This window comes from Chelonia mydas, chromosome 1, assembly GCF_015237465.2.
Source record: "Chelonia mydas isolate rCheMyd1 chromosome 1, rCheMyd1.pri.v2, whole genome shotgun sequence".
NCBI lineage: Eukaryota > Metazoa > Chordata > Testudines > Cheloniidae > Chelonia > Chelonia mydas.
In genome coordinates, this window is record NC_057849.1 from 259460494 (window position 1) to 259485685 (window position 25192).

A 25192-nucleotide genomic window follows, 5' to 3' on the forward strand; every position below is an offset into this window, starting at 1 on the left:
ATTAGTTATTTGTTGCAAAAAGCATTGAAGATGGAGAGAATAATATAAAAGATCATGTTTATCATTATTAAACATGTCCAGATAAAGTAAGCAACACCCACACACTACCTCCAGATCCTTCTTCACCCAAATTTCATATTGAGATTCCAGATAGCTTGATTACATTCTACAGTCTTTAATCACCTCTGAGTTGCCTGGTTTTAGGGAGGACCAGAAACTAATAACCTGAGGAAAAGCTGTTCTCAAGGTATTTACAATTTACAACTGGGAAGTACTTGCTATTACACAAGAGCAGATATTTGTACTAGCATTAAACATTAGATAAGTATTTGAGCTTTGGGATTCTGGTCCAGTCCAACATTTATTCACTAAACATAATTGCCAACACTCCCACATTTACTTCACATTCAGGCACTGCACCTCTGTGAGTTAATGCTGTGTCAGAGCAAAGGGACCAAGACATGTTTTAGTCCTGTAATTTGTGTCTCCTGCCACTAGGGGTACTTTTTTGTGTCTCCTGGCAGAGCCCAGGAGGCAATGTGAATTGCCAAGGAGTGGCAGATGTAGCCTTCGCCGGCCAGTAGTGACATCAGCAGTGGCAAGCTGAACAAATAATCTCCGCTGAATGGTCCAAGTGTCTCATCGATGCATTAGATGCAGAATGGTGGCTTTGGTAAACTTAGCTTCAACTCAAAAAAATACTGATTATGTGGTGGAGATTATACAGTTAACAAAAACAGCTAGATGTTGGTCACAGTGGGGTAAGATTACTTTTACAACAAAATGTATGTTTTTAAAATGAAGTTGACTCAAACCATCACTTGCAAGTGGATTGAGTTTATTTATTGTGCCTGGCTTTCACATTAACAGGATTGTAATACATTTTAGAAAAGAGCTAAGTCCAAGGGTTACCAGGTGATAAAGCCGATCTGATATTTCACAGATTTTTACCATATCCAATGCCCTTTACATGACAGAGTGGCTGACTCTTTCCCTATAGATTCATAGATACTAAGATCAGAAGGGACCATTATGATCATCTAGTCCGACCTCCTGCACAACGCAGGCCACAGAATCTCACTCACCCACTCCTGCAAAAAACCTCTCACCTATGTCTGAGCTACTGAAGTCCTTAAATCATGGTTTAAAGACTTCAAGGAGCAGAGAATCCTCCAGCAAGTGACCTGTGCCCCATGCTACAGAGGAAGGCGAAAAACCTCCAGGGCCTCTTCCAATCTGCCCTGGAGGAAAATTCATTCCCAACCCCAAATATGGCGATCAGCTAAACCCTGAGCATATGGGCAAGATTCACCAGCCAGATACTACAGAAAATTTTTTCCTGGGTAACTCAGATCCCACCCCATCTAACATCCCATCACAGGCCATTAGGCCTATTTACCATGAATATTTAAAGATCAATTAATTGCCAAAATCATGTTATCCCATCATACCATCTCCTCCATAAACTTATCGGGTTTAATCTTAAAGCCAGATAGATCTTTTGCCCCCACTGCTTCCCTTGGAAGGCTATTCCAAAACTTCACTTCTCCGATGGTTAGAAACCTACGTCTAATTTCAAGTCTAAACTTCCCAATGACCGGTTTATATCCATTTATTCTTGTGTCCACATTGGTACTGAGCTTAAATAATTCCTCTCCCTCTCCGGTATTTATCTCTCTGATATATTTATAGAGAGCAATCATATCTCCCCTCAACCTTCTTTTGGTTAGGCTAAACAAGCCAGGCTCCTTGAGTCTCCTTTCATAGGACAAGTTTTCCATTCCTCGGATCATCCTAGTAGCCCTTCTCTGTACCTGTTCCGGTTTGAATTCATCCTTCTTAAATATGGGAGACCAGAACTGCACACAGTATTCCAGGTGAGGTCTCACCAGTGCCCTGTATAACGGTACTAAAACCTCCTTATCTCTACTGGAAATACCTCTCCTGATGCATCCCAAGACCACATTAGCTTTTTTCACGGCCATATCACATTGACGGCTCATAGTCATCCTATGATCAACCAATACTCCAAGGTCCTTCTCCTCCTCCGTTACTTCTAATTGATGCGTCCCCAGCTTATAACTAAAATTCTTGTTATTAATCCCTAAATGTATAACCTTACACTTCTCACTATTAAATTTCATCCTATTACTATTACTCCAGTTTACAAGGTCATCCAGATCCTCCTGTATGATATCTTGGTCCTTCTCTAAATTGGCAATACCTCCAAGCTTTGTATCATTCGCAAACTTTATTAGCGCACTCCCACTTTTTGTGCCGAGGTCAGTAATAAAAAGATTAAATAAGATTGGTCCCAAAACTAATCCTTGAGGAACTCCACTGGTAACCTCCCTCCAGCCTGACAGTTCACCTTTCAGTAGGACCCGTTGTAGTCTCCCCTTTAACCAATTCCTTATCCACCTTTCAATTTTCATATTGATCCCCATCTTTTCCAATTTAACTAATAATTCCCCATGTGGCACGGTATTAAACGCCTTACTGAAATCTAGGTAAATTAGATCCACTGCATTTCCTTTGTCTAAAAAATCTGTTACTTTCTCAAAGAAGGAGATCAGGTTGGTTTGGCACGATCTACCTTTTGTAAAACCATGTTGTATTTTGTCCCATTTACCATTGACTTCAATGTCCTTAACTACTTTCTCCTTCAAAATTTTTTCCAAGACCTTGCATACTACAGATGTCAAACTAACAGGCCTGTAGTTACCCGGATCACTTTTTTCCCCTTTCTTAAAAATAGGAACTATGTTAGCAATTCTCCAATCATACGGTACAACCCCTGAGTTTACAGATTCATTAAAAATTCTTGCTAATGGGCTTGCAATTTCATGTGCCAATTCCTTTAATATTCTTGGATGAAGATTATCTGGGCCCCCTGATTTAGTCCCATTAAACTGCTTGAGTTTCACTTCTAACTCAGATATGGTAATATCTACCTCCATATCCTCATTCCCATTTGTCATGCTACCATTATCCCTAAGATCCTCTTTAGCCTTATTAAAGACTGAGGCAAAGTATTTATTTAGATATTGGGCCATGCCTAGATTATCCTTGACCTCCACTCCATCCTCAGTGTTTAGAGGTCCCACTTCTTCTTTCTTTGTTTTCTTCTTATTTATATGGCTATAGAACCTTTTACTATTGGTTTTAATTCCCTTTGCAAGGTCCAACTCTACTTGACTTTTAGCCTGTCTCACTTTATCCCTACATGTTCTGATCTCAATAAGGTAGCTCTCCTTGCTGATCCCTCCCATCTTCCACTCCCTCTATGCTTTCTGCTTTTTCTTAATCACCTCTCTGAGATGCTTGCTCATCCAGCTTGGTCTCCAACTCCTGCCTATGAATTTTTTCCCCTTTCTTGGGATCCAGGCTTCCGATATCTTCTGCATCTTTGATTTAAAGTAATCCCAGGCCTCCTCTGCCTTTAGATCCATAAATTCTTCAGTCCAATCCACTTCCCTAACTAATTTCCTTAATTTTTGAAAGTCAGCCCTTTTGAAATCAAAAACCCTAGTTGCAGATTTATTTTTGTTAATCCTTCCGTTCAGTTTGAACTGAATTAGCTCATGATCACTTGAGCCAAGATTATCCCCTACAACCATTTCTTCTATGAGGTCCTCACTACTCACCAAAACCAAATCTAAAATGGCATTCCCTCTAGTCGGTTCAGCAACTACTTGATGAAGGAATCCATCAGCTACCGCATCTAGGAAAATCTGAGCCCTATTATTATTACTAGCACTCGTCCTCCAGTCTATATCTGGGAAGTTAAAGTCTCCCATGATCATGCAGTTTCCATTAGTATTTACTTTATTAAAAACATTTAAAAGGGCTCTATCCATATCCAGATTAGATCCCAGCGGTCTATAGCACACCCCAAGCACTATCCCAGGGGAGGCTCTAATAGTTTGCTTCCCCAGTGTAATTTTTGCCCAGACGGACTCTGTCTTATCCATTCCATTGCTTCTCATTTCTTTACATTCTACCTCATCATTGATATACAATGCTACTCCACCACCTTTACCTTTATTTCGGTCTTTCCTAAACAGCACATACCCTTCAATACCTGTAGTTCAGTCATGACTACTATTCCACCATGTTTCTGTTATCCCTATAATATCTGGTTTCACTTCCTGTACCAGTAGCTCTAGTTCCTCCATTTTATTACCTAGGCTCCTCGCACTGGTGTACAAACATCTTAATTTGTGCTGTTTGGCCTCGCTCACATTCTGTACCCTATTAGGCACGGTCATTCTAGAGCCAGTATAACCTATTAGACTGGTATCCACACTGCCCTTCCTCCTTATATACATTCTCCTACTCACGGCTGTATCCTTTCTTACTTCGTTTTCTTCCCTCTCAATGCTAAAATCCGGCATGGAGATTACGTGGACATCTCCCAACCATCTCCCCCAAATTCCTAGTTTAAAGCTCTCTTCATCAATTGTGCCAGCCTCCATCCTAGAAGTCTATTTCCTTCCCTACTCAGATGAAGTCCATCCCGAGAGAACCGTCCTCTGTCCATGAATGCCTCCCAGTAGCCATACATCCCAAAGCCCTCCTTATAGCACCACTGCCTAAGCCATCTGTTGATAGTCATAATCTTGTCACACCTTTGTTGTCCTTCTCTAGGAACAGGCAGAATCCCACTAAAGATCACCTGAGCCTCGATTTCCTTAAGCGTCTTCCCCAGCCTAGCATAGTCTCCCTTAATACTTTCCAGCGAGAATCTAGCCATATCATTTGTTCCCACATGAAGGATAATTAGGGGATTCTTTCCTGCTCCCTTTAGAATCCTTTTCAACCTCAGGTCTACATCCCGTATCTTAGCACCTGGAAGACAACATACCCTTCTATTCTCTGGATCAGCTCTGGTTACAGGCCTGTCTATTCTTCTCAGTAAAGAGTCCCCGATCACATAGACCTGCCTTTTCCTGGTGACGGTGCTATTCTCCAGTCTATCCCCTGTTCCCTCTGGCTGCAAGTTCTTTCCATTCCTATTCTCCCTTGTAATCCTCTTCAACCAATCCTGTATCCTCTGGGGCTCATATTTGGTGTAGTCTCCATTGACTCTTCCCCTTTTCCTATAGGACTAGCCGTTCTTCTCTTCTTCCTTGCCCTTCCACCTTCAGTGACTACCTGCTGAGCCCCTTCTTCATTTTCCAACTCTGCAAACCTGTTCTTGAGCTCTATTTCTCCTTCACTAGCCCGTCTTTTCCTCTGCCTGGTTCTTTTAGTCGCATGCTTCCACTGAGCACTTTCCTCACCCAGTCTCCCCTCAGAATTCCCCAGCCCTGATTCCACCTGCACGTCTGAGCTTTTCCCTTCAGATACCTCATGTCTTTGCTCCATAATCTGCTCAAACCCCTTCCTAAACTTAACCAGACTTTCTACCTGCATCTCCAAACCTCGGATCTTTTCCTCCATCAGCTCTATCAGACGGCATTTCATGCAGACAAAACTCTTACCAGGTGCCCCCTCCAGGATCATGTACATACCGCAGCTTCCACATCCAGTCATCTTCACTGTGTCTTCCACTACATGGGTCACTCCCACTGCTGCCTCTGTATCTGTCATTGCCTTCCCACCTAAATCCTGTTAATCTGGGAAACACAAACTACACCAAAACACCACCCCCCACAGCAAAAACAAACCCCAAACAAGCACCACAAGACAAACTCCCCTTCCAAACTCCCACTCCCCTGTTTACAGCTCTGTTTGCTGGCTCCTGTGCCGCTGCCTGACTGGCTGGCTGCCTTTTAGGACCCCTAGTCAGAGAAGCCCCGCCCCCTAATCAGGGCTCAGCTTCTCTCCCAGCACAAAGCCCCTACAAGCCTCTCCACATACAAATACTACCAATACAAAACCAAACACAAATACCTTCTCCTCCAACAGAACTCCCACTCACACTCCCCTGTGTACAGCTCTGTTTGCTGGCTCCTGTGCCGCTGCAGCTGTCCTATGTCCTAGTTGAGGCTGGTAAGTGCACTCGGGTTCCTACTTGCAAGCGGTGGTGTCTGCATGTTGGCAAACACAATTAACAAGGAAGCTTTCATCCTTCTAGTTATGGGTCAGTTGTCCTGAACATGGAAGAATTAGAGAGGGGCCAAACTGGGAATCTTAAATCCAAACTCATTTGAATTTCTAGGATGGGAAAGAGACAGCATAGTTGAGAGGAGAGGCCTGTGTTCTGTCTCTGCTGCTGATCTGCTATGTGGCCGTAGGCAAGCCACTAAACCTGTCTGTGCCTTGGTTTTCCCATCTGTAAAATGTGGATAATAATATTTCCTCTCCTTTGCAAAGGGCTCTAAGGTCTGTGGATGAAAAGTTGTACCTAAAAGTATTATTATGTAATCCTCAAACCTTGCCCCACCCCCACTATGGTTTTTACTGAAAGCCAGAAGAGGTCTGTTTTCCAGCAGCAAGTCACATGCGGCTGAACTCTTATGAGCAGCGCTCATGAGATGATGACACCATCACACCCCCAGTCCTAACACTTGTTCAATCTTGAAGCCAAGAGCTTGCCTAAATCTATTCCAGATCTGAATGTGACCAGCACCTCCTCAGCCCACCTCTAATTAGAACTGTTGCAGCCCCCTCAGCAGAGGAATACATCGCTATTAATGCCATAACCTGCTTTTTACTATGAAAACTGAACAAATGAAGCCGATGGTTTCTACTAAAGCATTTCTCAATTAGAATAAAAGGAAATCTTAGCTTCTTCTGAAACCACTGCCCAGAAATAATATGATGGTTCTTACAGACAAAGACAGTCCATGCTATGAAAAATGTATAATCTCAATGCACTGTTTCAGTTTAACTCTTTGAATGATAGGGTCCCCCTTCCCCCACCCTACACAGGCCGCATCTTCTGAAGAGGTTTCTAGATGAGGCCCTACCTAAATCCTGGTTCAAAATATCAAAAGTCACAGATTGATAAAAGGGGGAAAACAGGCAAAAGTCACAAGAGTCACTGACATATTGCTATTTCTTGTAAAATGCAGAAGAAAAAACAAAGCTGCATATTTTTGACTTCAACCCATTTCCCCAACAAGTGCCCCTGCCAGGTGCCAGATCAGCTCGCAGCCTCTCTGACAAGCATCCCGTCCTCTCCCTACTGCTGAACTGCTCACAACTGCCCATCGTACAGGCCCTCAATCTAATGGCAGCTATTGAACCCCTATGAAATATTACCTCGCTTTCATTCTCCCAACTGCTGAACACTTCCTCAGCCTTCCCCCACCACAAGTGCCCCAGGTGAGTTAAGAGTTACACAGAAATATAAAATTGAATATGAAAATATCAAATAAAAAATGTAACACAAAACGGGCAACTTCACCCTGTCTGTGATATTGTGACTTGGGTAGGGCCTTAGGTAGAGGCAGTAAAGTAAAATGTAGAGACCCTCAGGACCCTGTCCTTCCCTCATTGTCTAAAACACATATGGACAGAACAAGTTTCCATGACCAAACTGACTGACTTATAGTGCCTACCACTGTAGCAAATACCACACAAATGACATGAAATTACCCATGGTGGGAGCATCAGTTAAAAACACTGCCGCTGTTGCCACCACCAATATTTGCATCTAGCTGGTAAGGGGATCAAAACAGTCAGCCAAAAGCATTTCACCTCCACCACCTCCCCCAAAAAGAGAAAGGTTGTTGTATTGTGCCCTGGAACCTGTCACAATGGGCTCTGGCAGAGTCACTCCAAAGGCATTAAAACAGCTTTTTTCTCTCTCTTCCCAAATTGGTTAGAGATGATTTATCAGAACTAGAGAGTGAAAGCAGACAGTTGCCCTAACATAGGGTGTCTGGTTTTTGACCGGAACGCTGGTCAAAAAGAGTCCCTGGTGGCTCCGGTCAGCACAGCTGACCAGGCCGTTAAAAGTCCAGCTGGTGGCGCAACAGGTCTAAGGCAAGCTCCCTGCCTCCCGTGGCTCTGCACAGCTCCCAGAAGTAGTGGCATGTCCCCAGTCCGGCTCCTAGGCATAAGGGCAGCCGGGGGCTCTGCGCGCTGCCCCTGCCCCAAACACCAGCTCTGCAGCTGCCACTGGCTGGGAACCACAGCCAATGGGAGTTGCAGGGGTGGTGCCTGCAGACAGGGCAGGATGCAGAGCCACCTGGCCATGCCTCCGCTTAGGAGCTGGAGAGGGGACATGCCGCTGCTTCCAGGAGCTGCCAGAGGTAAGTGCTGCCCGGAGCCTGCACCCCAACCCCCTCCCACGCCCCAACCCTTATCCCCCTCCCACCCTCCGAACCCCTCGGGCCCAGCCCAGAGCACCCTCCTACACCCCAAACCCTTCACCCCCAGCCCCACCTCAGAGTCCGCACCCCCAGCTGCAGCCCTTACCCCCCCCCCACCCTGATCCCTCTCCCACCGTCCAAACTCCTTGGTCCCAGCCCGGACCCCTCTCCTGCACCCCAAATCCCTCATCCCCGGCCCCATACCAGAGCCTGCACATCCAGCCAGAGCCCTCACCTCAACGCCCTGCCACAGCCTGGAGTCCCCTCCCACACTTCGAACCCCTCAGCACCAGCCCAGAGCCCCCTCCTGCACCCCAAATCCCTCAGCCCCAGCCCCAAACCAGATCTTGCACCCCCCAGCCGGAGCCCAACCCCCCCCACCCCAACACCCTGCCCAACCCCAGAGCCCCCTCCCATACTCCAAACCCCTCGGCTCCACCCCCCAACCCAGAGCCCCCTCCTGCACCCCAAACCCCTCATCCCTAGCCCCACCCTAGAGCCCTCACCCCCTCCCGCATCCCAACCCACTGCCTCAGCCTGGAGCCCCCTCCCACACCCTGAACTCATTTCTGGCCCCACCTTGGAGCCCCTCACCCCCAGCTGGAGCCCTCACCCTCTCCCACACCCCAACCCCCTGAGCTAGCCTGGTGACAATGAGCGAGTGAGTGAGGGTGGGGAGAGAGAGCAACCGGGGGGGGGGATGGAGTGAGTGGGGGGGGCCTCAGAGAAGGGGTGGGGCCTTGGAGGAAGGGCGGGGCAAGGGTGTTCAGTTTTGTGCGAGTAGAAAGTTGGCAACCCTACAGTAGTACCTCTCACTCCCCACCATGGGGAGCCATTACACTAACAGGGACAGCTCCCTTGGATAATTTTAGTATCATTATACTAAAGAGGGCAGCTGAAGAGCACCTGAGACAAGCAACACAGGTTGCCTCTGATCTGCCCATGACTCTCATTCAATATAAAGTGATATAAATTTAAGAGGGAATTACAAAGGAAAAGTTAGCCCGGTCGATTTAAAGGTTTGCCAAGCCAGCTTAGGGCAAACACTTCCAACCAGGACCAATATAAGAAAAAAGCCTGTTTGTTAGGACAAAAGGCAGATGGGCATTCTGAAGTCTGGCCATGGGAGGCAGGTGCGGGGTGAGATCTTTATTTGGAAATAAGGCGCAAAGCTGGGCTGGGAGACAACTATTCTCCTTAGAAAGACTTTTTAAATTGTGCAGGAAAATCAAAAATAGTTTGTCCAAAGCAATAAATACCATAGTTAATGGACTGAAGAGACATACAAAGGATGTTTCAACAGAGATAGTGATAATCTCTTCAGATCTTCAGTGTCTAATATCTCTCTGGGAGGTGTCATGTCTGACAGTATAATTAGGGCTCCGTGTCTGTCACGAAGGTTGCGGAAGTCCATGACTTTCTGTGACCTCTGTGACTTCTGCAGAGGCCAGTGTGGCTGACCCCAGGGCAGCCCAAGCAGCTGGCTCGGGGGACTGCCTGAGCAGTGGCCGGTGTGGCTGGCCCAGGGGACCACCCAAGCAGCTGCTGCTCTGGCAGCTGATGCCGCTGCCCCCCCCCACCGCCCCAAGCTGGTGCCGCTGCCCCATCCTGCAGCAGCAGCCGCCCCAGGGTGGCCAGAGCAGCCGCTGCTCTGGCGGCTCCGGGCAGCGGTCCCTGGGGCGCACTCTACAGCAGCGGCTGCCCCAAGATTTAGTCAGGCGTATTTATAGTAAAAGTCATGAACGGTCATGGGCCATGAATTTTTGTTTATTGCCCAGGACCTGTCCATGACTTTACTACAAATACCAGTGACTAAATCGTAGCCTTAATTATAATATACAGATTAATACTTTAGAAATTAAAAGGACCACAGGCTGTAACTAGGAAGCCTGAGGGAGAAGGGAAAAGACCGCTATCTGTGGAACCAAGATTTGTCTCTGACATGCTGCCTACGAAAAGGAGATAGAGAAGAACAGGACAAGCTGGAGAGAAGAGAATGTACCCTCAAAGCAATGGATATTGTTACTGCAAGTGCCCCGAGAGTACCCATCTAGATGAGCTGTTGCAGAGTTTCAGGTAAATGTATTATGCGCTCACCACTTCTGTGGCCTGCCCCACTGGAAGAAGTTATCTGGGACTGAGTGCTGCTCCCTGGGTCTCCCCTTCCCTAGAGGTGATCACAACTAGACAGAACGGTCTAAGTTCTAACCAAGAGAAAAACTTAATACTTCTAGCATGAAGAAAATACAGAAAGCTGAGAACAGGGCATCTCACAACACAAAAGAACATTCCAATGGAAAGTAAATTCTACCTCCATGCCCTGAGCAGGTCTAATCCTTTAACATAAGGAAAATGAATGTTCCCATTCTCTTCTTTAGAAGTCCTTCCTCTCAGGGCACCTTGAAAAAGAAAACCTCTCTGTAATCAGGGAGGACTGTGGCCCTCAAGACCCTCACTGCACCTTCACTTGGTAGTTCTCCCATTCCTGGCTTCTAACAGGATGTTGTAGCTCTAAGGCATGGGAGGCCCCAACACCTCATGTCATCTTAACGTTACTCTTCCCTTCGAGCTTCTGTGACTACTTGCTGGTCTGTGTTGGTCAGAATTTCCCTGACCCAGTTTTGCAGTTACCTTCAAAGACCTATTTGTGCAGAAATTCCAACAACACAGCTGCTCCCTCCCAACCTTCAGGAGCTTTCCTGAAATCCAGGACATTTTGCTGAGGATTTAGTACAAGAAAACAGAAGTCCCCATTCTTAAGGCTCTACCTCAATCTGCTCTTTGTTAGAGTGGGAACAGGAGGGGGCTTTCACTTTCAATGGAGTCATTTGAGATCATCTATAGTGTGCTGGAGCCCTCCGTCATTACTTACCCAACACAACAGGATCGCCTCCCATCCTTTAGACATAGCATACTCCCACACCTTTCCACTCCCTCCCTACCTCCACTATACACACAGCCTCTAGATCCACCTGTCTGTACCCCCATATAGACACAAAGCACTCCCCACTCCTCTCGGTACAGAAACACAACTCCTGTCTATACAGACCTCTCAGACATCACCCAGAGATCCCCACGCCTACACACACCAACTCCCTTTGCCTTGTGCACAAATTTCCACACATGCTCCATTCCAGACCATATACACATACCACCAGAGAGACTTGCAGGCCAGAGGAGGTCTTCACCTCACAGTGTAACTGACATCTGCTGATATAGATGGACAAGTCTGGAGTAGCGCTGAAGTGATCTTTGCCCCATCCAATGAAATTGAACTGGCATGAATTTACCAGGCAGGTGCTGAAGATGCCTTGCAGCAGGGCTGAGATGGAGAAAGACTCTTGGAAAGTGCAACATGTGAAACTAAGGAGCCCCAGAGCTGGGCTGTAACAGCCTCAGTGCTGGTGCCCTGGTTCATTGCTTGGTTAAGCACCTTTCCTTTGTCTCTGTTGATATTACTAATGCACGCATCACTGCAGTATCTAGACCCATCTACACGAAGGCTTCTGGCTGTGTGTTTGGAACTACTGTTTCTTTTTGTTTATGATGCCAGATCCATATCAGTGTATTACACCAGACACACTGAAACACCTTGCTTGCTATCATGGTAGGATCAGTTCCTTTCCTCCCCCTAAATCATCCCTTATACGTGGGATTTTGTCCCTCATTTGAATAGTTCCAGAAACACTGCTTCCTCCACCTCCCGCTGCAGTGTTTTTGTGTCCTGAACTTTTCTTCATTAAAAAAATTCTCCTAGTGTTTAACCTGAATTACTCATGCAGCAGTTTAAGCCCCTTTGCTTCCTGTTCTGCCCTAAGTGACTAATAAGAATAATTAGCCTCTGTTCTCTTTCTACAACCTCTTTATACCACCTCATGTTAGGTTTCTAACAGACACTTGTCTCTCTCTCCATCAGTTGTCTCCCCCTTACCCTGAGCAGGTTGTGCTGTAGTGTGCTCATCAGTTTTTTCTTTCTTTTAAACCTCTTAGGGAGCCATGTGAGGAGGATCATAACTGTAAACCAGTAGGATTAGGGTAATGAAAGGGAAAGAAACACGTACGCTCTGGATCTTCAGTGCTGTTGATTTCCTATTGTGCTAGAATTACATGGCCCACTGGGGGTGCAGTGAGCTCAGGTAATGGCAGCCTGAACTTCTAAGGACGTGCCATCAAAGATAGAACTAAGGTCATTAATGAAAAGGGTCAGGTGATCTCAGCCTAGGCTCCAGCAGACGTTTTGCCCATACTGCCAACCTATGACACGGTAGAACATAATTCTATATTTGCTCAGATCAGGAGCTGCCAAGGACTGGAATAGCAGGAAAGTTAGAAGATAAGGTGGAAGTGTATTGAGGGGCAGGCCTGGAAAAGCAGCGTTCCTGCCAGGCAGGAGTAAGGTGAATTACTAGAGCTGAGTGAGGGACCTGAGCACTGGAACAGCAGAAATGCTGGAAAGTCACGACTGTGGTGAACTGTGGTGCCTAGGATAGCAGTAGCCCTCTCTGATTAAACAAACAGCAGCAGCAAAGGGCTCCAGAGCTCTGTGTACAACCCTCCCACTGATATGGATGGTCATCACCATAAAAAGCCTTCAAAGGAGGTGGAGCAGCATAGGCAGAATAAATGTTCAGACTGGGACCACAGAGACTCTCCCAGCCCAAGCCCTCCAATTTGAGGGATACAAAGGCCAAGATGGGGAGTGGGCTGTGATGGCCAGATTAGTGGAGTTTGATTCAGATGCCAGTTCTCAGCAATGGATGAGTTGAAAAAAATCCCCTTCTTGTCAGAGTTGCCAGCATGGAATGGTCAAACCACGAAGAACTATAAAAGCATCTTGTCTACATCCCCGATGACGTAGGGAGGTCACTGCTCTGACAGTGACAGATGCTGTGGAGTGGAGCTGGCAGGTCAGGGACACACTAGAAAGGGATCAGCGTAAGCTCACTGGCGCTCTGTGAAGAACGTGGGAGATGTCTATTATTCATTGATAGTATGTGTACCTCTGTCTATTTGAATGCTACCATGCTGCCTGCTGTATGGGTGCAAAGAGTTAACTCAGTCCTGGGTGGTTTTTGCAGGTCTGCAGATAGCACAATCACCGATACTCATTACAGGTATCAATGCCTTTGCAGGTTTGCCCCCACCAGGCTCTGCTCAGCAGGCTCGCCAGTAACCCCAAGTGGTGGTGGTGATAGTGAGAATCCAAGTGGAAAAAGGAAACAAAGCTAGGAAGGAGTTAAAAGCCTGAGCCCTGAAGCTGAGTGTGTCCAAAGGAGGAGTTACAGCTGGGGAAACACTGACCCTCCTCTCATGGCTCCCTAAGTTTGGGGGGGAAGGCTAAGCTTAGGTAAGACATTATGTGGATGCAGGGCTTTTTTCCTCCTGATTGCTACATTCCTGTAGATAAATAAATACTTTGTTTTGAAGAAGCTGTTGGGTGTCACTGTGTTTACCTTGTGTTCATGGCTCCTGAGGGGAAGTCTATAGCAGGGGCTAATCCCAACTGGACCATCTGAGGAAACGTGGTTGGTAACAGGTGTGCTGTAGCCTGGAGACCCAGTCTAAAGATGGGGTGAATCTCAGGATTTCACTCAGACGTGTGGGCGCTGGGCCCGTCACTTGGAAAAATGGCCACAGAGACACTGAGTGAGGGGTCAAAGATATAACTTACCCTGCAACTGTGATACCCACAGCAGTGTGGGGGTGTCTTTATGGAAGAAAATGGACACACTGCCATGGCTGAAAAGCCATTGGATAGGCCAGCCCAAACCCCATCCTTGCCCACTGAAACCCCAACCCTTCTTCTCTGTGTACTGTGGTCCCCTGCTCTCACAGTGAGAATTCTATCCCTCCCTCTCCACATGGTAACCTCCTTTCCTGATTAGAGGTGATTAGAGAGCACTAAAACCTGCAGAAATGTGACTGACTGAAGTGGAAACAAAGCACCCATTCAAAAGCCCTTAAATCCCTAGGGTAGTATATAGAGAGCTCTGAAGCAGAGAGCAGGAGCACAAATCACACTACCTGCAACTCCCTACCCTTCCTCTCTCATCTCACTGCACTCTGATCTCAACATGGCATTCTCTGAAGCAGAAGTGCAGAGGGCTCGTGGGGCCTGGGAGAAGATGTATGCCAATGCTGAAGACAATGGGACAACTGTGCTGGTCAGGTAAAGAATGATCCCATTCCATTGCTAGCCAAGATGGGAGGAAAAGAGACTGATAGAACTACATGCTAGGAACTTGTTCTGGTGCACTTCGCACAATTCCTTGCCTGGAAACATTAGCAGCTATAGATACCGCACCTCAGTGGGAAATAGATGAGACAAAAGAGGTTCAGAGAAATAAAAGTAAAAGAGGAGTGTGGAGAAATGGGTTGGAAAAGATGAAAGAAACTAGAACTATTTCACTTGAAAAGAAGAGATATAACTGAGGTATATACAATAATGAACAGTAAAAAAGAAAAGGCCAGCTAGTCAGACACTCCTCTTCACTCTGTCCCATAAGCAGCTAACAATGGGACAGACAAAACAGAAAGTTAACTGACTTTCCTTAGTCCACATACAAGTCTGTGATAGAACCAGGAACAGAATCCAGATCCTATATCCCTCTAAACTCCTTTAATGAGCTGTTTACTTCTATGTCCTCAAAACTTCTCTTTCAATTCTCCTTGACCCTTTCCAATCTAGCTTTCACCTATTTCATTCCACAGAAATTGCTCTCACTACTGATCTCCTCTTACATAACTAATAGCTTTGTTTCTAGTCTCATTCTCCTTGGATCTTTTCCTCTAGAGAATCTTAACAATGGCTTTCCTTCTACTTCCCAAAAATTCAAACTTCTTCTCTTCATCTTCAAAGCACCCAATAACTCAGCTGGCATTTACATCTCTGCCTTTACCCACTCTAACCCTGCTATGGATCTGCCCGGGTGTGATTCCTTACCGTTTCTGGTGTCTCTTTCACTCACTCCTTCCTCCTTTCACACCACTCTGAATGCCTGCATCAGCCTCAGTAAATGTACATAAAGCTCTTTCCCTCTCCATCCTAGAATATTGTAAAGTACAACTAAGGTCAGAAAAGAGATAATTTTAAAAATGGTGCTATCTCATTCAACAGATCTGTTCCCTGTGGTATTTACTGTAAAAGATTTAGCACTTTTTATTACTGTTAGCTTTGAGCCAACACAGCTTGTGGAGAATGAGTTGGATTCTATTCCTTTCCATGCACTAACTGCACAATTGCTGACTAACATCTGATTGCAGAAGTTTTTTTGTTTTTACTGGCAATGATGCCCAAGACAGGAGTCCTGGCTTTAGTCTCAGATCCTGGGTAAACTTGCAGGGCTGGAAGTTTTGGGGAAATAAAAAAACATCTTTACAAAAAAATGATATGATAGTCACGGAGTCCCAAACCTAGAACCACACAATGCAATTTTTAGAGTCACTTCTCATGTATATAGCTGCACTCTGAACCTCAGCTATTCTGTGAGGCATTTCAATTACAATGACCACCTTCCACTCCATTTCTGTATTTCATTCCTCTGTAGTGTATTAACTTGTGCCCCTTTAAACCATAAGCCCTTCTGCCCAGGGAATCTTAGTTCGAACTTTCTGTGGCCAGACTAAATAAATTATTAGTTTGGTCCAGCGAGGGAAATATTGCGTTCTTACATGATTTGTCAAGGTGCCACTAAACTTTGGATGGGATTATAGAAAGAAGCCTCATTTCCTTCACATGTGACTTCAGTCTAAACCATCTTTTGAGTGAATGATGCCAGTGGTACCTAACACTTAACCATCTGAAGGCAGGCAGCAAACTGCAGTCTGGGCCTTCCCCAAACTAGGGGTTCCCTCCATCTATTCATGTATTTAGATAAAGGGAAGAGCCTACCACTTGGATTCCCTGTTTCCATTTTCTTGGGCTCTTGCAACATCCTTGGTGGGACTGAATTCCCAATTTCCAATGGATTTCGGCTTTTTATTTTTTGTAATTTGTTTTATAAAACATCCATTTAAGTGGGCAAACTGGACAAGGTAGGATTTTAATCCAGGTACAGAAGGTGAATGTGCTTCCTGGCCTCACACTCCGGAGGCATTTTCTGTTACATACTTTTGTTAAATGATGAGAGAAACTAGCTAGGAAGAGAAGACGACAGGTAGGCTGTGAGCATTTGGTATTAGCAAGCGTCATTGTGGTTACTGGGTTTCTGGCTGGCAGCAGCCTGAGCAAGTTTTAAGGTGTAATTAACAAAGAAAAAATCCTGGAGGTGGACGAGTGGAGGGAATGGCAGACTGCTACAGGACAGTGGTCTGGAGTTAGCAGGGATCTGCTTTTGACTTGCTAGGAAAGAAGGCCAGAGGTGACACAGAAAAGGGAGCAAGTGATGACTATAGTTAAGGAGAGAAGTCAAGGAAGTACATGAGACAAGGTCTTGAACATGAAGCTACACCAGTGTCAATGCCTCAGTGCTCAGCTCTTTAGGAAAAACAAAAAGTAGCTCAACTGTCTTGTATTCCTCTCCCATTTCTTCTCTGACCCACTGCAGAATGTTTACAGAACACCCAGACACCAAGTCCTACTTCACCCACTTTAAAGGGATGGGCACAGCTGAAGAGATGGAACAGTCAGATCAAGTCAGGAGTCATGGCAAGAGGGTCCTCACCACCATCAATGACTTGGTCCAACACCTTGACAGCACTGATGCTTTCCTTGGAATAGTGAACCCATTGGGCAAGAAACATGCCATGCAGCTCAAGGTTGACCCCAAGAACTTTAGGGTGAGTCAGCAGACTTCCCCCCTCAAATGTACCACATGTAATGGGATGCACATCTTTCCTGTGAGACAGCACAGGTGTCAATCGGCTTTGATGATGCTTATGCATTTGGGGTTGCTGAAAGGTCATAATTAGAACTGACAAATGTGCTGCCAGTCATGTCCTTTCCTCCACCCCTATATCCCCCTGCATCACATTACCCAGGCTTGTAATATAGTACTATATAGAATGTACATAGAACTTTTAACCTTCAAAGCATTCTGGTAGCATTAATTAAATCTCAAGACTTGCCTAGGAAGTAGGTTAGTATTGTAATGACATTACCGATATATTTAAAAAGAGATAAAGACTCTCATTGTTACAGAGCATAAGACACCTAGTAAATGAGGAGGATCAGGAGAAAGCTTACCTTACGGGCAGGCTAATCCATAATTGTTCAGTACATGGTTTCTTGCACCTTACACTGAAACATCTAGGACCGTGTCTACACTCGAGAGCTTACAGTGGCTCAGCTGTACTGATGCAGCTGCGCCACTGCAAGATCGCTCATCTAGCCACTCGATGGCCATGGGAGCAAGCTTTCCTGTCGGCATAATAAAACCGCCTCCATGAGCAGCGATAGCTATATCAGTGGGAGAAGCTCTCTCAATATAGCACTGTCCACACCAGTGCTTCTCTTGGTCTAACGTATGTCGCTCAGAGGTGTGTTTTTTCACACCCCTGAGCAACATAAATTATACCAACAAAAGTGGTAGTGTAAATATGGCCCAATACTGGTCAGAGACTGGTCAATCTCCTTCCTTAGAGGTTTTTAAGGCCCAGCTTGACAAAGCCCTGGCTGGGATGATTTAGTTGGGGATTGGCCCTGCTCTGAGCAGGGGGTTGGACTAGATGACCTCCTGAGGTCCCTTCCAACCCTGATAGTCTATGATTCTATGACAGGATAATGGACTAGATGGACCACTGATTTATCTTATATGGCAATTCATATGCTCTTATGACTACGTATACAAGTGTGGCCAAAATTAATCCATCAGATATGGGATAGATTTACACAAACAGTGGTAATGGTGCAGAGTGGGTTTTGCACCAAGGCTCATTTTCATTACCCATTTCCAGTTCTGAATGCCACACATTGCAAAGCTGTTTGTGTGTCCCTTTCCCTTCTCCAAAGAGAGTCAGACAACTTTTTTCTTATTAGGAGGAATCCAATTGACAAACAGCTATTCTTATTCACAGATAGAATGGAGGGAGTTCACATGGTCTGCTTCTTTCCCTCCCTCCCTTCTCCTTTAGATAATCTGTGATATTATCTTGCAACTGATGGAGGAGAAATATGGTGGAGACTGCAAGGCTTCCTTTGAGAAGGTGACCAACGAAATCTGCACTCGCCTGAACAATGCCTACAAAGAAGCTGGCTGGTGAGGAAGTGCCATCTCTGGGCTCCTAAAACCTCTCACCAGCACCAAGACTCAGCACTGAATCACTGACTTTGAACTTCCAGCCACAGTTGAAAGTGAAGAAAAAAAACAGGAAAAGCTAACATGAACATAGGAACGTAAATACATATAGGAAAATAAAAACATATATATCAAAAGCAACCAACAAATCTTCATGCACTTTGCACCTAGAGATGTCCCAGTTTGATCCTTCTGTCAATATGTATGTAAGTTAGCAATAACCTTGAAAGCCCATGTAATACATTTTAAGGTAGATACTTCTGGATAGAAGACTCATCACTTCACCTGCTACTAGAATAGAAAGGAACCAACCTCTCTATCACCTCCCATCTTTCCACCCTTGAGTGATGGAGCAGTATTCCCTTTCAGAGCATCTCATCCTCTGGTCAGCAACCTGAAGGGGTAATTTTTGAAGTGACATGAGAGGTGTTCCTTTCTCCAACTGCCCTGCTTGTGAAATACTGAATGGAAGGCTCCAGGTGCGTGAGCAATTAACTACTGAGAAACCATGAGGGAAGTCACCAGATTGGCTTGTGCAAGGATGGTGAGATTTCCAGAAGCATGGGGTGATAGTCATCATCAGGCCAAACAAGGCCACCCACCCCTTCACGGTGGTAAACGAAGGCAGATCTCAAATGAAGTACAGGCTTTAGCAGCAGAGTGTAATGCTTAATCTGTCCACTAGATGGCAGTGGTATCACACATACTAGCTTGTATACTATGTAAACAATGCCTTAAAATTAATCCAGCTGAGAGAGTCTTTCCTTCATCAGCTGAGTGGGGCCTGGCAGGTTTGACTTTGGTGTAAATTCCTCCATAGTCCTTCCCCTCTTCCTTCTCAGCGTTCCTGTTCCATCACGATGCCTCAGCCTCTCTTCAGCAGTAAATGACTCAGTGTCTGCTTGATTGTTTTTCCTTGTGCTTAAAGGAAGTGGTGAAATCGTTAGTTACTATATTTAACAGCATGTGTCCTTCTGCTTAAGTGTAACTGCAGATATCACCTGATTGTAATAAACAGAATTAAAGAAAGTGAATGTCTCTCCTCACTTGTAAAACCAGAGCGGAATATTTCATAACACAGAGGCCCTGTCAAGGGAGTGGGTAGTCAGCTGTGGTGCCTGGTTATAAATGCACTATTACTGGTAGTTGTGTGGCATTTATATTAACCCATCTAGGGTGCAATTCCCAGGCACCTAACAAGTCTACAGTGCTTGGGCTCCTAAAGTGGTGGAAGGGGAGCTTCTATCTTGTCCAGGGTCACAACCATGGGATAAAACAAACGTTTAAAACCAAACAAAACCAGAACTTGAAGTTTCTCCCACATTCCACAGTTTCGTTCACAGATCGCATCCACTCAGCAGTAGACGCTGAACTCCCAACATCCAGAAGCTAAACTGCTCCAGGAAAATGAGGACTGACTAGATAGTCTTTGCTTCAGTGCCCTATGCTGCCCACTGAATCCATTTATATTCTCAGCACTCAGACACCTAAAGTGAGTTACCCAGGAGGCAGGAGAGGAGAGTGATGAAGTGGTTTTGTCAGAGATCAGGATCATTCCAGTTCTCACACCTAGCATGAACACACTTGATTATTTACACTTCAGATCAAAATGGAAGTGAGTAGGACTTTAAGATAACTCTGGGAAGGGGAAACAAAGGAAGTAACCAAGCTTTAGGGCACCTGGAGACTGGAAGAACTTGGTGACAAGATGCTTGCATCTGGGCAGGCTGCAGGGAGTGAAGCCAGGGTCTGGGAAGGGTAAGAGATAGGTTCAGATGCTTGTCTGTGGGTAGAATACAAGAAAGACCATCAGGCATTTTTGTGGGGGTCAAATTACAAGCAAGTGTGCTCCACTGCAGTTTTAAGTGTTGAGGGAAGGAGCAAAACTTGTAAAAACTATTTATGGTCCCAAATGCATCACAGAGGTTATACACAGAGTCAAGTTAAACATGTTGAAACATTATAAATAAATTTCTCCTTTATTTACCTGCTACAACCCAAGTGAAGGGTTCTATTTTCTCCAAGGCAAAATAAGATACACAGTCCCTGATACACCTGATGTAGACAGAAAGACAGATACAGATGCACAGAAGGGTCTGGTACTTGAAAACGGTGGTTTGGGTTTTGGGGTTCTTGTCATCTCACCTGCTGCTGCTGCATTGGGAGGAGTACAGAAGAAGAATTTACAAAGAATCCCGAATTCAAGCCTTGGCAGGGATGTAAAGCAGGAACTCATTTTCAACTTCTTTGTTTAAAAATGTTAATAGGTTTGTAATTTAAGATTTATGTATGTGATGTGAATGATTTGAGACCATAAAAACAGTTTAAGGTCTGCAGTTCATTTTTAAAAGGGTGCCAGGTGGCAGGTAACTACCGCAAAATAGGGCTGAAGGATGGTGTTGTCGTCAAGATGCTGGACCGGGACACTGGAGATTTGGTTTCAATTCTCAGTTCTGTCTTTTGTAACCTCAGTTCTCCATCTGTAAAGTGAGGATACTACTACTTCCCCACATATCCCAGTGTTCGGGAGGCAAACCATATAAAGTTATTGTTATCTAGGTGAACTAATATCAGTATACACACTTACAAATACTGTAATTACTGTGAAGAAAAGGTTACGGGAAAAACCTCAGATCTAAAGATGGCAGGGAGAGAACTTTATTTTCTGTGGAACTATTCCACAGCATGAGCGAAGCCTTCATGTCTAGCTGCATAGCTTTCATATGACCCATGGCAGGAACACCTTTGGTGAAAGATTGCCATGATGTTTAATATTATGGCTAGCACTACTTGTTTTTGTGCCTGTAGTAAAACGTTATACCAGCTTTGTGTCACATGATTGAGTTTGCATTTGATAAGCTTCTCTCCCCCAAGCCCATGGCCACAATGGGGAAAATAGAGCAGACGATGAAAACTATAGGGGAAACCGGAAGAAGACTCAAAGGACTCTCAATAAAGGAAAATCCTCACTTTACTCTAAAACAAAATGTTTTGCCAATAATATTTCTCTTCTTTTCAGGTAATATATAGAGGGACCCAGGAAGCAGAATTCATATTTAGACTTTTAGAGGAAAGTAGGTTATTTGCACTTTCCAAGATCTCAAAAATGATCACCTAAGCATCGTACAAACAACCTATACTCTCAAATGATCAGTCTCTCCACTAAACTCTGACCTTTCAGTGCTTTTCCTTTGGGCTTAGAAGGTGGGGAGCAAAGAAAGATAAAGAAACAGTTGCAAGCAGGATGAAGCAAATGTAATTGGAAACTATCTGGCCTCTACCATTGCCAAGCAATAACTTACCAGATGAGAGTTGCATTGGTAAAGCCTTGCCACAGGAAGGTGCAAATTCCAAAACACCCAATCATCAGCAGGTGTGTTTCCACAAGCAGTGAGTGAAACATAACAAGAGGTTGCAGTGGGGTCTATGTCCCTGGTGTTGCCAATTCTCATCTGTTTCTTCCTACAACGCCCCCAAAAATTGAAAAATTACATATGCAGCAACATTGCGATATTGGAAAGGTTAATTTCTACTACATCTCTAAGTGAGGATTACTTTGATCTTTACAGTACCTGTCATCTGGAAGGATCCCAAGTATTTCACACTACACAGGAATCATTTCTCCTCACTACTGACATGCAGCCAACCTTGGGATGAAACATCAAAAAAGTCTAAAGGTGCACAGCAATGCTACAGAACAGTTTTGGACAAGAGGCGAAATATACCGGAACCATTTGAAACTGCAGAGTGAATTTCACACTGGTGAAGTAAGTACCCAACACATTTATACACCTGGGTTTAATATTTTCCAGGTGGCAGAGGGGATACTCGGGGTCTTTATGAGGAAATGTTATCTCAAAGGGGAACCAAAATAACTCTGAATGTGTAAAGTGGTGTAGGTATCGGAATAGAAACAAGCCCCTTCTTCTCAAAAGAGCAGATTTGCCCTCTGCCGTATCTGTCATGGGTGGACTGGGGCAGATCTCCTCCCCTCTCCCCTTGTGTGGTGCACAATAAATATAACTGACAAGACATAAGGTTCAAAACAAACAGGTAAATGTATTAGGAGATAGAATTACACAGATATGGAAGGGGTCAATGTAAATGACTAGTGGCTATATAACAAACCAACCCAGTGACACAGCAGCTCTTCCCTGCAAGCGTGAAGCTCAGGCCCAAGAATAAAACTAAACCCACCCTGGCATTCAAGAAATATGACCCCCAACTTAGAAACCCTAATTGCTCTCTCACTCAATTCCCAGCACTTCAGTGGCGGTGGCGAAGTCCAGGACCTCTACTCCATAGGTAATTGAAACCCTGGAGGAGGAACACTGGAGAGTCCCTCGATGAATGTCAGGACAGAAGAAGCGGACCAGGAACTCTCTGGATGGTGATGTTCTCCAGGTGAAGGACAGATAAGATGGTAATGTGTCTTCTTTTCTTTTCACTCCGGGAACGAAGGGGGTTCTTCGCTGATGCACAAGTGCTATGAAGACCCGAAACCGCGCACACAGTCGCTATGATGGACTGCCCCGTCAGCCTGTGATCACAGTTCTTTTATAGAATCTAGAGCGGGAAAACATGGTACAATCTGTAGAAAGGCGGGAAACAGTCTGAGGTGATGGAACCTTGGGGATCGCCCAGTGGCAGGAAAAACCCGTTCAGTCCAGTTTCATCCAGACCAGGCTGACAGTGTACAGAGGTCACAAGATGGAGTCACAAGATGACAGTTTTCAGACTCCATCTTGGATTGCCACAGTGTCCTTAAAATCACTGATCATTGGGTCTGATACCCACACAATAAACCATGTGTAATGAACCAGAGAACAATACAACAGTCCATACCCAACAGAAAGGGCAGCCTGCAATTATAAATTTAATAAAAACATACTTAGAAGAGCCTAGGAGCTAGTGAGGAGAACTAATAAGGATGTCCTATCAGCTGTAGAAAGTTCGAGAAGAGCATGGAGCTGGTCAGAGTAGCAGTTAGTGAAATCACAAAGCATTTGGGGAAGCATCTATAACAGGGGTCTCAAGGTCCCGGCCTGTGGGCCATCCATGGCCTGAGAACCTCCCCACTGCAGCCCGCGGAGGAGAGACGCATACAGTCACCATGTTGCCGGCTCTGCCTGCTGTAGGCACCGCCCCCCGCAGCTCCCATTGGCGGGGGGAGAGGGACAGAGATACCATTGCTAGTCGCCGGGCAGAGTCAGCCATGGAGGCAGAGTCACTTTTTTCCACAATGAATATAAACAAGTCAAAATACCTGTCATAAACATACACCTACAGGCAGCATAAAATCCCTCCTTTATCTGTAAGGGATTAAGAAGTTCAAATAACCTGGTTGGCACCTCACCAAAAAGAAAAGAAGATACTTTCAAATCTGGGAGGGGAGGTTTTGTTTGTGCTTTGTTTGTTCTCTCTCTGGGTGAGAGAGGGACCAGGCAGGAAAAAACATCTCCTAAAAACCTACCTGAAATGAGCATCTAAGATGACAAAAATGGTAAGTAAAGGCAAGGAAATGCATTAGAGTATCTTTTGTTTTAGCTTGTGAATTTTCCCGATGCTAATAGCGAGTTTTATTCCTGTTTTTTGTAACTTTGAAGCTAAGCCTAGAGAGGAATCCTCTGTGTTTTAAATCTTTTTATTTACCATGTAAAGTTACTTTCCATCCCAATTTTGCAGGTGTGATTTTTTTACCTTTTTTTTTTTTTTTAAATAAAATTCTTCTTCTAAGAACCTGATTGATTTTCAGTGTCCTAAAAACCCAGGGGTTTGGTCTGTGCTCACTTGTAAGCAATTGGTTAGTATATTATTCTCAAGCCTCCTCAGGAAAGGGGGTGAAGGGGCTTGGGGGAATATTTTGGGGAAACAGGGACTCCAAGTGGCCCCTTTTCCTGGATTTTTATCTAAATCACTTGGTAGTGGCAGCAATACCATTCAAGGACAAGGAAAGGATTTGTGCCTTGGGAAAGTTTTAACCTAGGCGGGTAGAAATAAGCTTAGGGGGTCTTTCATGTGGGTCCCCATATCTGCACCTCAGAGTTCAGAGTGGGGAGGGAACCCTGACAATACTGAACACAACTATCTGATGCACACCTTGCTGCAATCCTGAAGGTTTCAACTGCTCAGTCACTGAGGCCAAACATCAACAAACTGATAGAACTGAAGCATTGCCAGGTGTCTGACAAACACTAAAAACTCTCTGGCAGGTGAAGAATTGTATAAAGTTGTATGACAGTTTTATTATTTCTAAGAAATTTGAAATAAAAAGTACAATATAAATGTTTTCTTTTCTGAACACGATCTTCAGTGACATTATATGCCTGCTAGGAGGATTTGAGGATTGGCACTGGCCCTATGGTAAATTGAGTTTGAGACCCTTGATCTATAAGAATGAGAGCTGGTCAGAGAGAAACTTGCCATCAGGTGTGAAGGTAGAAGTAATGAATCTGTACTAGCCCATGGTAAACAAGTGAGAACTGACGCAGCAACCAACCACTAGTGAAATGCCACACCAGAAAATGATGCTCAGAAGCTCCAAGGAAGTATATGCAAGGACCATGCTGCCAGCAGAGAAAAGAAAACCAACAACCCCCAGTTATTTAGTTCCAATCCCTGCCTTTTTGTCTCAACATACCTACCAAGTTTGATAAATCTTTAATTACCACACCGTTAAAAAAAAGCTTG

General features: G+C 45.0%; 1 protein-coding gene across 1 annotated transcript; it reads left to right on the forward strand.

Annotated features, from left to right (window-relative positions):
* The first annotated feature begins 14248 nt into the window (after window positions 1–14248).
* LOC102941961 (cytoglobin-1) lies at window positions 14249–19526 on the forward strand. Its single transcript, XM_007064067.2, has 3 exons — window positions 14249–14436; window positions 16814–17045; window positions 18339–19526. Exons 1-3 carry the CDS (start codon window positions 14342–14344, stop codon window positions 18465–18467), a joined length of 456 nt encoding a protein of 151 aa, XP_007064129.1. The 5' UTR covers window positions 14249–14341; the 3' UTR covers window positions 18468–19526.
* The last annotated feature ends 5666 nt before the right edge of the window (window positions 19527–25192 follow it).

Coding starts and splice junctions, on each gene's coding strand:
- LOC102941961 (XM_007064067.2), top strand. CDS start 14,342: ATGGCATTCTCTGAAGCAGAAGTGCAGAGGGCTCGTGGGGCCTGGGAG. Junction 14,437..16,813: donor GGGACAACTGTGCTGGTCAG/GTAAAGAATGAT, acceptor GACCCACTGCAG/AATGTTTACAGAACACCCAG. Junction 17,046..18,338: donor TTGACCCCAAGAACTTTAGG/GTGAGTCAGCAG, acceptor CTTCTCCTTTAG/ATAATCTGTGATATTATCTT.